Source organism: Staurois parvus, unplaced genomic scaffold (genome assembly GCF_062004578.1).
Source record: "Staurois parvus isolate SC_StPar_1 unplaced genomic scaffold, SC_StPar_1.0 ptg000086l, whole genome shotgun sequence".
NCBI classification, from domain to species: Eukaryota; Metazoa; Chordata; class Amphibia; order Anura; family Ranidae; genus Staurois; species Staurois parvus.
Genome location: NW_028317882.1, coordinates 4,980,336 through 4,995,464, shown reverse-complemented (window position 1 = coordinate 4,995,464; position 15,129 = coordinate 4,980,336). Strand labels below are relative to the sequence as shown.

General features: G+C 42.3%; 1 protein-coding gene across 2 annotated transcripts in view; it reads right to left on the bottom strand.

Annotated features, from left to right (window-relative positions):
- STAP1 (signal transducing adaptor family member 1) overlaps positions 1-4,194 on the bottom strand; it is a 164,276-nt gene extending 160,082 nt beyond the window's left edge. For both annotated transcript variants that reach the window (XM_089669987.1, XM_089669988.1), the window contains exon 1: positions 3,995-4,194. In XM_089669987.1, the coding sequence (XP_089526113.1) occupies positions 3,995-4,105 (111 nt within the window). In that variant the 5' untranslated portion in view covers positions 4,106-4,194. The remainder of the gene's footprint in view (positions 1-3,994) is intronic.
- Between the last annotated feature and the right edge of the window lie 10,935 nt (positions 4,195-15,129).

Sequence of the window (15,129 nt, the reverse complement as noted above, 5' to 3'; positions counted from 1 at the left end):
GGCACTGCATGTTTTATGGCGTGGGGCTCACATGCACACTTTGACAAGAGGGTCTTACTGCCAAATGAGGCGAGTATGCAACAGAATAAGGGTTAATTGTGGTTAGTTTTTTCTAGTGGTTGACTTTGGGTTTTAGTTTTTTTAGAGGTTCACTGTTTAAAGCATACTTTTTATAGAGTTGGGTTTAAGCTTTGGAGGATTAAGATTGTACTGCAATAGAAGAAGTGGTTAAATTATAACTGAAAGAATTGATTAAAGGATAACATACTTTTAGTAGAAGAGAGGACAGGTTAGATTAATGCAGCTCTGTATTTAATACATAAATAAGGGTCATTTAGCATTGGAAGACCATTAAATTTTACTTGGTATCATCTTGCAATGCACTCTGTAGCAGAGCTTAAACTGAGAGAGAACAAAAGCAACAAAAGGAGCCGTCCAGTTGTGTTACAGTGCTTGTTAGTGTGCTGCTTATTTCCCTGTCCAGTCACAAACTGGGGATGGACAACACATGTAAGTATTAACTGCAGCAGAGAAAAATGACGTCTATTCTAGTGTCAGACAGGGTGGTGCTGTGTAACAGACCTGTGTAATTAACAGTACTGATGGACAAATGCAAATAGGTTGCTAGGTTAAACAGCTTTGCTGTTAACTAGCTAATTTTTGCTAGCCTTTAATCTTCAATTTTGTTCTTGGATCTCTTCTTCCAATGACTTTAATTTCGATCCCTCCATTTACTACATTACTGTTTGAGCTGATTTATGTAAAGTAGTGATGCAGATTGCCCTTTCTCAGCCTGACTTTGAGTTTCCGTACCCAGACCAAGCTGGGCTGAACATTGCGGGGGTCAAGCCTTGAATGTGAACTTCAGACTTTATGTCCCGCCTATGGCGCTGACCAGCCATCACATGCTAGTAGATGTTAGCCGTGGATTATATTCCAGATCCAGGTATTGCCTTAGTGCTTGCCCTGTCTCTGAACAGTCACTGAGTAAGCCTATCTGGCTGAGCTACCTGCTATTCCAACACTGAGCTACCACCAACTTTACAGTGAAAAGGGTTAACATTTTTGTTACCTGCTGGGCAGAATGTCATGTGATTGAGCTCTTTTGCTCTTTGTCCCTAACCGCATAGAGAGAGCATTATTCTGTTGCTTCTACTGCTTTGCAAAGAATCTTCTGGAACTCCTGTCTCTGTTCCTAGTACGCCTACAGTGACCTAGTCACCTCTGGCTGTCTTACCCTCATCAGCCACCAGCTGCCTGGGTTTGTGAGCACCTGAGGGCTTACCTTTGTTCATAGACACAAAGGGGACAGTCCCATTGCTACGGACGACCCCAGCCCATACTCTCCTAATAGTTCCAGAGACATCTACTCTGTACCCTCTAAGCGCATTGCAGTATAGAATCCAGTGACCCTGAGGTTATAGGATCTAGATTATCAGAGTCTTCTTCAGCTCAGTTTTTAATGCATTTGTGGGGTGCTTTTTAAAGAACATGTGACTCAAACCACACCAAAATCAAAATGCATGTGCGTTTTTGGTGTGCTTTTGAGTTGTTTTCCATTGATTTCAATGGAGAGGTGTGTTTTTGGTGTGTTTTTTACCACACCAAACTGCAGCAATCAGGAGTTTTAAAAACTCACATGACCCGCAATGGATTTGTGTGAAGAGTTCCATAGGAATACATGGTCACATGTTTTTCTTCCACTTTTTGTAATGCAAAAGCAGAAGAAAACCCGATCAGTGTGAAAGAAGCCTTACTCTGTCGATAGGGGCCTCTTACTGCAATCACAGAAGACTTGGAGACCAATCCACCCAGTTTTTCCTGGATGCTGACTGTAGGTTCCAAATACACCCCAGTGGCTTCCCCTGCAGTCTATCTCTGACCTTCCTGAGGCCCTAGAACAGGCCAGATCACTGTGACCATTTCTGACTATGATTCAGAAAAGTCTCTGAAGAGGCACCACAGTCTCTTGCTGTCACCTCATAATTGCAAAAGGCCATGTCAGCCTTTACTGATACATTACATACTAACCTGCATTTGGAGGATCAATCTGCTGTAACCAGCCTTGGTTCTTTCAAAGCCCCTGACTACAAATAGCTGCCAGAGCATACTTTTGCCTTAGCATAAGAGGTTCAAGGAGAGGCTGACTGAGTCTCGTTTTTCTCTCTAATCTACGTCTGCAGAGCCTGACTCTTACAGCCCACAAGGCTAGAAGTCAGAGACTGGATACACTCTCCAAAAAGCCTTTTGTATTAGGGTGTGCCTCCCACTTCTATAAATGAGGGCTGACTCTGGTAGGTCCTCGAGTAATTTTTGTTTTAGACAATCAGGTGCTGAGAGTGCCACCTTGGGTTTAAAAATTAATCCTTTGTCACTGGCACTCCCATATACAGTCATGGCCAAAAATATTGGAATTTCTGTCAGATAATGCACCACTTTGCCAAGAAAAATGTTACAATTACAAATGTTTAGGTTTCTTTTGTTTGTATTGGTATGACACCAAAAAGTCAAATCTGACATATTGCATGCAAAACCCCCAAAATTACCAGATCTTAATGTTCCTGTGTCCACTGTGCTCAACCTTGTCAAGATGTTTACAGCCCATGGCACTATAGCTAATCTCCCTGAACGGGGACGAAAGAGAAAATCTTGATCGAAGATTGCAATGAAGGATTGCTGGAACAGTGGATAAAGAACCTCTATCAACTTCCAGACAAATTCAAGCTGACCTTCAGGGTACAATTGTGTCAGCTCACACTATGTCGCCATCTGAATAAGTGATGCTATGGTAGGTGACCCAGAAGGACCCCACTGCTGACACAGAAGCATAAAAAGCCAGACTGGAGTTTGCCAAAACTTACCAGAGGAAGCCAAAATCCTTTTGGGAAAATGTGCTGTGGACAGACGAAACAAAATAACAGCTTTTTGGTAAAGCCCATCATTCTATTTTCAGAAACAAAATGAAACCTTTGTAGAAAAGAATGTAGTTCCTACAGTCAAACATGGTGGAGGTTCACTGATGTTTTGGGGATGCTGTGCTGCCTCAGGTGTGCATTGTATTATGAAATGTGAAGACTACCAAAGAATTCTGGGGTGCAATGTAGGGCCCAGTGTCAGAAAGTTGGGTCTCTGTCAGAGGTCATGGGTCTTAGAACAGGACAATGACCCAAAGCACACGTCAGAAATGGTTTCAGACAAAGCACTGGACAGCATTGAAATGGCCAGCAATGAGTCCAGATCTCAATCCCATAGAACACATGTGGAGAGATCTCAAATCAACAGTTGGGAAAAGGAACCCATCCAGTCTGAGAGTCCTGGAGCAGTTGGCGAAAAAGAAGAGTGGTCCAAAATTCCAGTAGAAAGGTGTAAGAAACTCATTCATGGTAACAGGAAACAATTGATTTCAGTTACTTTTTCCAAGGGGTGTGCTACCAAATATTAAATTGAGGGTGTCAATAATTTTGTCCAGTCCATTTTTGGAGTTTTGAGAGGAATGTGTCACATTTGGCTTTGTTTCTCCACTTTTTTGTGTCATACCAATACAAACAAAAGAAATAAACATGAGAATCCCTAAACATTTGTAATTGCAACGCACGCACGCACCCACACACACACACACACGTTTTGTGGTCCCTTTTTTGGCTTTACAGTGAAAATTATAGGATTAGGCACTGTCAATATAGCCCAAAATAGAACATACTATTGTTATTATTATGAAATGTGGTTGTACTTATATTTAGTTTTGCCTTTTATTATTGAGTTTCTTTTGACTTTAAAATACAGTGCAGAGACCTCTAATGACTTGGGTATTCTTCATTTCTATTAATACTTTAAATTTCCCTCTTAGATGGTCACAAAAAATGCCAATGTTATATTACCAAAATGACAAGTAATAAAGGTTTCAAATAACTAATCTAAACATGATTAACTTCCCTTTTATGCATTAGCACCCAAGCATGTAAACCATACAAAAAGATCCCAATAATGACCTTACCTTACTTCTAGGTCGTTTAATCCACAAAAAACCCTCATAATATAAAGGTAGTGATGTGAGCTTAGATCTTTGCTGATAAATCCTCCTAGGTGCTGGTTCGAGTGTTGCCATATTCACTTGTTTAATCCACGTATCACTTCAGCTTTTTTCCCTGTTTTTGAATAGAAGTACAATACACTGTCTGTAGAAGGAAGTCAGGACATAAAAAAAGTTGTACAGATTGTTTGTTCTGTTGTCCAGCCCAACCCATCTCTGCAGGTGGGAGGAGAGAAAGGTGTAAGATTAAAGGCCAGTTCTATGTCCAAATTCCATCAGTCATTAGAAGAATGCAGATTTCGCTACTTCCAGAAACAGGGCATATCCAGAAAGCAGTAACCCTGACATCATATAGTTACGTAAAAATGATTTATATAATATATATATAAATATATATATATACTCTTTCTTTCTTTCTTACAAGGGAGAACAGCATTGTTAAGCCTCATCAGCTCTTCCCTGCTCCATGCTAATTCCAATACAGTGAGCTGCAAAGTATTAGCTGGAGTTTTTTGTAAGGGCTCTTGTACACTGCAGCTGCTAAACTTATGTTTAGGAGCTGTTGAGCATTTTTTCAGCAGCCCCTGAACTCTCCCTAATGTTTTCCTATGTGTCCATGTACACATAGTCGTTTACAGGCAGTTGAGTTTACAGTTTTTTTGAACGCACCAAACTTGTGTTCAGGAGTAGATTTTATCGGCGTGCCAAATGCTTGTAGCCACGTTTATAAGCGTTTTTAACTGTTCCATGTCCAGATGTTGTCCAGAGCCTCTTCATCATCAGAAATGCATGCAAAGCATTTTCCATGTATTCAAATGCACCTAGTACACCAGCGCAGTCAGTTCCAGGTTTCGTGTGAAGGAAAGAAAAGGTAGAATGTGCTGCATTATGCTCATGATGGGATCCATAGTGAATACATTCAGAAAAGACCGGTAATCTCAACACAAAATGTCTGAAATAGTTAATTTTTTACTATTCAGTGCATTCAGGGCATTTGGGAAGGTCTCCTGAGGTTATCTTTTTTAAAAAAGCTTCTAAACGCGGTATGTAAACGCGGCTAAACCTAGGTTTTCCAGCAGTCAGTTCCATCGTTCAGAAGAGTTTTCCAAATGCCCCTTGTTTAAGAGCCCTAATGATCAACAGGCTTCTTGTACATATTTAAATAGCAGTAGGATCTAATACACTATATGGTTTGCAGTGCAGTTTAATATTTGCTGTGCTGTGCTTTTGCTGCATTTGACATGCGTTGCCTCGTATATGCCAGTTTTGTCATATTAGTTTCAATGAATAACATAAGATATGTAAATAGTAACACTGCCCTGAAAATTAACTCCATCAAATTAGGCCTAGATTTTTGTTTCAGGCAACATGCAGAAATTCACGGGGTAGAAATCTTGCATTTACTATTAAGACTAATACAGTGCATTCCACAAAACTGATGGAGCGTAACAAAGGTGCTGCTCTGTATTTACTGTATTGCCTTAATGCACTCATACTGTGTTATTAATGTTTGTATTGTTGTTGGCTGCAGTTCTTTATTTTCACTGGCAGTGTTCTTAACATGGGGGAATTGTCCAGGGAAAAAAAAAGATTCAAAGTGGTAACACTGGTTTGCACAGTTGTCTAGCAATGTTGTACTGAAACCTGTTTGTAGTTGCTACTCCAAAAATGTAGATGTCTCTGGGTGAAAGTTAATTTCTAGAATTAACAATTATGAATACTTCCTCTTTAAACATGTTTAGTGCAACCTACAGGATATAGTATTTTAAAAATAAAAGATCGTGAGATGGGAACTGTGAGATTAGAGAAGTATTTGCAATATGCCTTTTTTTTAAAAAAATGCACACTTTATTCATTCCTAATGTTGATGTCGTTTTCCATTTCATAAATGTTTCAACATACATCTTTATATGCATGAGATCAGTGGGGCATGCAAACAGATGGTAGATTCATACCCGATTCACATACAGTGGTACCTTGACATACGAGTGCATTTAGGTACGAGTTTTCCGAGGTACGATTAGTTATTTGGTCGCTTTTTCTTTTTTTTTTTTTTTGCTTTGTTATGCAAGCAAAAAATTGAAGTAGGAGCTGGAGATGGCGCTGCTAGATGGTGTAGTGAGCAGTGACGCCACAGCATCCCAGCCTCGGAGACACGCAGAGACACACCTCCAACCCGCGCTCTCGGCCTTCTCATGGTCTCTTCACGTGTTTATGGTCTCTTCACGTGTTTACCTCAAACCAGAGGGTGAGTGTTTTCTGCTTTTCTGGAACCGGTGCAGAATTCCATTTTATACCAACTTATACCAAACTTCAGAGGGTGCACCTGTTCCAGAAAAGCAGAAAACACTCACCCTCTGGTTTGAGGTAAACATGTGAAGAGACCATAAACACGTGAAGAGATGAGAACTCTGCACCTGTTCCAGAAAAGCAGAAAACACTCAGAGTTCTCATCATCTCTTCACGTGTTTATGGTCTCTTCACATGTTTACCTCAAACCAGAGGGTGAGTGTTTTCTGCTTTTCTGGAACAGGTGCAGAGTTCCATTTTATACCAACTTATACCAAGCTTTCTGGCGCCATGTCTCCCAAGAAAGTGCTAGTGACAATGCTGACAAGAGGAGGATGATGTCCATTGAGTTAAAGCGTGAAATTGAGAAACCTGACCAAGGTATGCGAGTAAAGGACTTAGCCAGGCAGTATGAACGTTCAACATCTACGATCTGCACAATTTTGATGCAGAAGGAGTTGCTTAAAGTTATAACATCAGCCAAAGGTGTAAAAATTATTTCTAAGTTCCGGACGTCTTTCCATGAAAAGAGTCTGTTGTTGGTGTGGCTGACGGAGAAGCAGCTTGCAGAAGATACCGTAACAGAGGCTATAATCTGTGAGAAGGCACGAGCTATTTATGCGGATTTGGTGCAGCAAACCCCAGGCACTTGAGCAACTGAGGATTCCTTTAAAGCCAGTCGGGGCTGGTTTGACAATTTCCGGAAAAGGACCGGAATTCACTCCGTTAGTAGGCATGGTGAGGCAGGAAGTGCTGATGTCAAGGCTTTCATCACACTTTCGCTGAACTCATCGAGGCCGAAGAATAGATACCCCAGCAAGTCTTCAACTGTGACGAGACAGGGCTATTTTGGAAGAAGATGCCAAGGAGGACATACATAACGGAAGAGGAGAAGATGCCAGGCCACAAACCTATGAATTATAGGTTGAACCTTGCCCTGTGTGCCAATGCGAGTGGCGACTGCAAGATGAAGCTGCTGCTCGTATACCATTCCGAAAACCAAAGAGCCTTTAAAGCACACAAGATCATAAAGGAGAAACTGCAGGTTATATGGCGGGAAAACCCTAAGGCGTGGGTCACCATGCAGTTCTTTGTGTGGGTAAACTTTGTGTTTGGTCCTTCAGTGAAGAAATATTTTCAAGAAAACAACCTGCCTCTGCAAGCCCTTCTCGTCCTCGGCAATGCTCCTACTCATCCACCGCACATCGAGGATGAAATACTCGACGAGTATAATTTTGTGAAGGTTCTCTACCTTCCTCCGAACACCACCTCTATCCTGCAGCCAATGGACAAGCAGGTAATATTCAATTTTCTGAAGCTCTATACCAGAGCCAGTGGAGGAAGAGATTGCGTCCATTGGAAAGACTATAGGTCTGGAGGTGGATGAAAGACATCGACAAGCTCATTGAGGAGCACTCCGAAGAACTGAGGAGTTAAAGTAGCTACAAGAGCAGCGGCATACGGAGGCGTTAAGTGAAGTTAGTTCCAAGGTAGAGGAGACAGAGGCGGAGGTCATCAATACAAAAGAGCTCAAGGAAATTTTGGCAATGTGGGAGAAAGTTCAGATTATGTAGAAAAGAAACATCCTGAAAAAGTTGCAACTAGTCGTGCAACAGCACTATTTAATGAGACTTGCCTAACTCGTTTCCGAAGCATTCTGAAAGGGAGAATAAAACAGACCTCCTTGACAGGTTTATTAAGAAAAGGCCTTTAGTTGAAAGTGAGGAAAGTGTGGTGAAAAAGCCAAGACCTAATGGAAGAACCAGTGAAAGCGAAGACAGTGACGAAAATTAAGATAAGAAATTAAGATAAGAAAAGAAGAAAACAAGGTAAGTGCACTGTATAAAACCTTATAAAACCTTTATTATATCTTTACATACTTTCTATTATGTTTCTATACAATATTTGTTATTTAGAAATGCATTTTAAGGGTTGTAATGGATTAAGAGCATTTTAATTATTTTCAAGGGGGTAAATTGAGCTACGAGCTCGGCCACAGAACAAATTAAACTCTTAGGTCAAGGTACCACTGTATATACGGAGTGGGAAATGCAGTGCATCCTGAACGTTTCCCGCACCGCATTGAAATTGCACTCCGTTCATGCGATCTGCCTTTGGTGACAATGTTAAATTAATGTCACCCCAAAACAAATTGCAAAATGCAGTGTGATTGCAAGAATCAGATCACATTGGTGTGAACACCCATGCGATCTGATTTTGGTGGAAAAAAAAAAAGGTTCCCGCACCTTTTTCGTGCAGGTGCAGTGCAAATTAAGCCTATTCAAAATGAATGGGCTCAAACTGCACTGCAAAGAATTGCATGTGATTTCAACAGAAATGCAGTGCAATTCCTGTCCATATCTTGTGTGTTTTCCAGCACCGCTATAGTGTGAATCCACTTTCAAGGAGACCAGGCATATTCCTGGTTGATTTCTTTGTACTGACCTAGAGTATGTACATATTACATGCAAGGGTGGTAACCATGCAGTATACTATGGAAGAAATTATTATGCATTTATAACTGTGGGGTGATCACTGAAGATGTACTGCACCAAAAATGTGAGGAGTGGGTTGTGTGCAAAAGGAGTTATCAGTAAAAAGGCCTGTCAGTAGTTCGATCAGCAGAGGTGTCCCGAAATAGGCCCCCAGTTGTGATGTGTACGAACATCAGCAAGCTTAGTAGGGATGAGCAGAATATACCTGTGTTTGGCTTAAGGTGTGTTTACAGAACATGACTAAAGTTAGGGTGCTGAATCTGAACCCCAATGAAGTCAATAGGAGCTGAAAATTATAAAATAGTAATGTCCATTTTATAGGCTAATAGGCAAAATAGTGTCAAACAATGGTCATGGGCACTGTCCTGGCAAACATGCAACAAAGCAAAAAAAAATGTAAAAATCCATTTGGCAAGAAGCAGCAATTTGAAAAATGCTTAAAGAGCAACGTTATTAATGCAAAATCCTTTAAACATGCTGGAGGGATGCCTTTAATCTGCCTATCAAAGGGCACATCTGTGCAATGTATACAACCTACTACCCATGTTGAGGAGGACAATCGCCCCTTCCTCACAACCCTGAATGGGTTGGTGGTTGTGGTAGCTCTGAAGGCAAGGAGTTTATTGAAATCTAGTAGCTCTCTTTAACAATAATGCCCTTCAGACAGAAGCCCCCCTCCCTTAGTAATAATCACTACTAAAATATATGATGTTCGGATACTTCTGAGTGAGAAAAAAATCTGGCATTCAGATGCATAGTATTTATTTGGTTTGTTTATAAATGGCAGTAGTGTTGCCTTTTGTAGCAGTTTCTAAGACTCTAGGTTGTTATATGTCTGCTCCAAGTCTTTACAGTCCTGCCAAACTCCACTTACCTTGACCTGTATTATGGCCCAGGTCTGATCCCAGGCTGCTTGACTGCCTGCTTTGAACCTTGGCTCTGTTTTTTGCTCTTATCCTTGAGACATCTTCATGTGAGCAGGTGATCTGGCCCTTGGCTTCTAGGTACATCAAGACACACTTGGCTGGTCTCTTATGGAAGCACAATGATAAGGGTGAGGACAAAAGTGGTTGGTTAATTTTCCAGGTGAAGTTAGGGGTTAGGTTTAAATAAGGGTTACTTTTAGGAGATGAGTCCAGTTTTGGATTTTTGGTGGGGTGGTCTTTCTAATGAAGGCAGTGACTGTGAGGTAGACACACAAAGCTCAAACTACATCCAGACAAAGAAGGGAAATCGATTTCTGATGTATTAGGGGATTATAGAGGGATGAAAGCACAGTATCCTGATTAAGGTGAAAGGTTGATACCACCTTTGGAAAGGAAAGCCACTGTGAATCCATAACCATATGTGCCATAAAACCGTATATAAATGGAAATCCACCAGCGACGTAGCAATTTACTAAGTTTCTTGCCCATGAGTTCAAAAAACATCTGCCTCTTACCAGAAAACAAGACCCCAAATGATATGCGGTCTTGTGAACACTCACTGTGTCCAGAGGATTGTCAGCCACAGTCCGGTATGTAGACAAAAAGATAGCAATCACAAAGCTCACCAGCAAAGAATACAGCTCAGCACTGACAAAGAAAAATCACAAATGATCCATAATGTAAAACCGCATGTTTAGTTTATTTACTACAAGGAAGGTACTCACATTAGGCAATGTTTAAAGTGCTTCAAACAGGCAAGCCGCCAGCTGGTCAGGTGGCTTGATGACGTCAGCACAAGCCCCACCCCAACTCATGTTATCTAATGAGTCATTCTTGAGGGGATGGTCTCCTCAAAATGCATTTGGGTGGGGCTTGTGCTGACATCATCATGCTGCCTGACCAGTCAGCGGTTTGCCTGTATGATGCGCTTTACACATTGCTTAATGTGAGTACCTTCCTTGTAGTTTTGGTGTGGAACAGGAAAAGGTTCTTTTTTTTTTTCTCTCTCTACAGTACAGGGCACGGGCTGGTATTCATAAGGGATGGTAATCAGCTACAGCTTCAGTTGATTAGACACTGGCAAAAACAACTCAAAGCCTTAACACTCCTTCATAAAACCCCTCCATTCTCAGTTTTTTGCTGGTGTTTTCAGATGATGGATGCATCTCTGTAGGAGAGAGGAAAGGATTTGGGAACTCTTCTATGAAGACTAAAAAAAACTGCATCATGCCACTGCGGCAAGGAGTCAGTTCTCTGGATCAGGGAAGACTGTACCCAGACCTCACATGAAATAGCAGTGCTTGCCTATAAACATCGATTGCACTGGATGCAGCACACAGGCAACTCATTTAGGTACTTAGTGCAAGTGCGTGCATCACTGCCAGGAGCTATACACATCCAAGGCCTGCAAAGGAGCTCAGTCCTTGAATATCCCTCCACAGTGGGGAAGGGGGGAGGGATAGGACCAACCAAAGTAAACAAACTATCTGGGGCCTGCAGGACATTATTGCAGGATATGGTAAGTGGGCACTGGCCCATTAAATACTGATCTGACCAGGCACCAGAGTGGGTGGTTAGGAAACTTGTTCCCCTTATTACATCCTGCCTTGCTGATTAGGAGGCCTGACCTGTATTTCTGGGCAGGCTTCATTGCTCTGTCCCTGCCGTACAAAGCTGCCATTTTATACAACACTGCATAGGCCCCACTCCGTCATCTTGCCCTTCCCATTGTAACAGGATGCATATGTGGTTTGTTGGAACTCACCAATCACTTACAGTGCATATAAAGACTACATTTTGCTCCCATCTGCCTAGGCACAGCTGCCATTTTGGAAGTGACAGTGCATGTTTGCAGCTGGCAGCATCAGACTGTGCTTCTGTGAAACATTTGCAAAGCATGCGTTCTGGGAAACAGAAAAAAATTCTTAGTGTGTTTCCTGTTCAAGCCTTAGGTAAGGATGTTTTGTATGAACGGTGGAAACATTCAGGAAAGGTTTATGGATCTGCTAAGTGCTTTACACAACAGTATCCCATAGACAAGGAGTTCCCCGATAATGTTCCAGAGGTGGTCCCAGCTATCTCGTCTCAATAAAACTCTCATGAGTCTCATCTATCTGGATCAACTTCATAACTACATGTGATTGCTTTGGCAGTATGTCAGACATCTGGCTAGGAATCCCAGTGGTATTCGGGATAGCCCCTCTGTCACATATCTGGTTGAGGCAGAGTTGACAAGAGGGCTTCCCTTACACCTCTTGTCCTGTTTCCCCTGGGAATGATGACAGGGTATAACAGGGAAAAGAGTGGCACTGGTGTCTGTAGAAGATCAGGGTCAGGAGATCTGGTAGCAGATGGAAAGCTGAAGACAGTGCAGCAGTCAAGCTGGTAGCTAGTAGATGCAGGATCTCGGATGCATGGTCAAGCAGACAGGAGTTGACGACAATCTGGCATCAGGAGTGCAGCATCAGAAACCAGGAGCAGAGTCAAAGCCAGGCAAAGATCAGTATCAAGCAGGCAGAAAAGGTACCGGAACAAAAGGCAAGGTCGGGGGTCACAAGCCGGAATCAGCAACAGGGGTTCAGGAACAAGCAGAGTCAACAAGTTTGGACATGGATGTACACAGGATCAGGCCAAAGGCAGAAGGAGCTGAAGGCCACTCAGCAATGATCAGTCCTGTATGGCTTTAAATAGGCTACTGGGTGCCAAAGTCCAGCAAACATACACACTCTCGCTCATGAGCATGTACAGTATGCTAATGATCCCGCACACATGTTCATGTAGATGTGCACAGGGTCCTAATTCTGTGCACAGTTCTATGAACCATTCTGCAAGCATTCACATTCCTTTGAGCATGGGCTTAAACATGGTTTTCCTGACACCCTGCTCCCAATGTCAGATAGACCTGTTTATGCTATTGTGTGGATGGAATAAGCAATGCACTCTGTTATCTTGTATTTCTGTCTGATGCAAAGAATTATTTGGCTGAAATGTTGGTCCACTGAACCAGCCTGTAAGAAAATATTTCAAAGTATGCCATTTCAAGGTGAATGCCTCTCTGTGGAGTATTTAAATGCTTATATCAAGAAGGTGACAGGTGTAAAAAGTACTATTTTGCCCAGTAAGAGATGAGGATCTCTTCTTGTAAGCTGGACCCTTTGTGCAGAAAAAGTACTTTCATTCTTCCCAGGCATCCACGTCCAGGGCCAAACCAAGCAACTTCTTTTGCTGCAAGTCATGGTCTTCTAGACCCTCCAAACTGTGTCCCAAATCCCATTCACAATGAAGGGACATCACCGCTGGTATCATTGAGGGGGACGTTTGCTGTCCTTTGCAAATATCTGGTGCCAGGGGATCTCGGACTCCTGGGTACAAGAGGTCGTATCCTCCAGTTACAAACTGGAATTTCAGAGCCAAATGTGCCTTCTTCTCCTCAAGCACAGAGCAGATTTGCTGAAAATTCTAACCCAACTTCAGGCTCAGGGAGTTTTCCTATTAACATATTGGAACTGGAGTGATTTATCTTTATCTTATGTAATGAACAGAGTGGACAAGAGCCTTCTGCTCAGAATACAGTCTGACAACAACACGGTTGTGGTTTACGTCAACCACTAAGGAGGCATATGAAGACATGCAGCTCAGCAAGAAACAGATCTAGTCTTTCATTGCTTGGCCATATGACCATATCCATTGTGCACATTCTGAGAGTGGAAAATTGGCAGGAGGACTTATATTCCACAAACACAGGTGGGTGCACAGGGTCAGCGAAACTCCTGTGATAAAGTCTTAGTCAATGAATGAGAGCTAACAGTCTTTGGAGCAAGACTACAAACACTGAGATTTGATCCTAGATAGTACTTGATGCCAATTGTTGATATGGAACTGATTGTAAAAGGATTAGGATTCAGCCCACAGAGTATTTTCTAGGATGAAAATTGCTTTTCTCAGACCAAGTGAAATATGCTTTCCACAATATGTATTATGGTAGACGCTACAGGAAGTAGATGGCCCAACCTTTCAGATTGTGGGGATCTTCAAGTTGGAGAGGCCATTGTCCCATTAAAACCTAGGCTTCAATAGCCATACTATTAAAGCCAGTGGTCGTAAAACAAGATGGTAAAATGTTCCCTGGGTCACACGATCCATCCAGTTTGCTGTTGAATCTGGAGGCCAGGAGATCCACATTGGGTATCCCCACCTGTTACACAGGTTCTGGAACAGTTTTTGGTGTATTAGGGACCATTCCCCCTCTTCCAGGCACTGCCAGCTGAGGTAGATTGCCTGCCAATTGTCCACCCTGGGATGCGAATGGTAGAGAAGATTGGAACATGAAGTTCTGCCCATGACAGAATGCTTTCTACTGCTCTTGCTTCAGCAAGATTTTTATACCTTATACTTTCTGTACTCTTGGTCGATGTATGCAGTGTCATAACAGTGACTTGATCCTAATCTGCAGCCCCTCCAGTCGTAGAGAAAACTATCTAACAAAAAAAAAGAAACCCACTATTTATAGAGAAATCAAAATCATTGAAAGCTTCAGAATGTTGATCAGTGGTCGAGATTCCTCATGTGTCCTGTACTGAAAAGGTGTCTAAGACAGCTCCGATATCAGGCTAGCATCTGTTGTGTTGATCTTTTGAGGAGATCAAATGATTTTCCCTTCTCCAGAGCTCGAATTCTCTGTTACCAGGCCAGAGACAACCTGGACTTTGGTGTCTGGCAATTTGGTTTGTCCAGAGACTGAATGTATTTGTCCCAAGATGACAGGATGTTGTTTTGTGGGGTCTAGAGTGAAACTGGGCATATGGGACCGCATATGGGACACCATCAGCCTCACAAGAGTCTCTTGCAAATGTGAAAAGTCGGTTGACTCTTGTACTTAAGCATTCAAGTCTGGGAGTGTGGGGCAGGGGTGGTCAACATTTTGAAGAAAGAGGGCCACTTTAGTGATTTGGACCGATCGTTGGCCACAGTGAACTATGGGTTTTTATCATCCCCAAACCACAAATGTGAACGAGCCCTAATTTTCCTGAGCCCCTATAAGACTGCTTTCATACTGATGCACGTCAGTTTACCCAGTCCACAAGTGCAGCGCAGTGCACCTGAGGTTTTCCTGCAGGTTAGCTGCTTTCAGAAAGCGCACCAAACCTGCAAGATATAAGGCTCAATGCTATAGATATATGCTAAGATATATGGCTCAATGCAGCCAACTTGCAGGAAAGCCGCAAGTGAAGTCCGCTGTATGGATCAATGTGAAAGCTGCCTAATAACCTTTCTTATAAGTACACTGACCTTTTCCTTGTCCAGCTTCTGCTGGCATTGCTCTTCAAGCTGCCAGAAAGGTCCCAGGAAAAGTCCTGGGACAGGAGCCGGAGCTAGAGGAAACATCGGT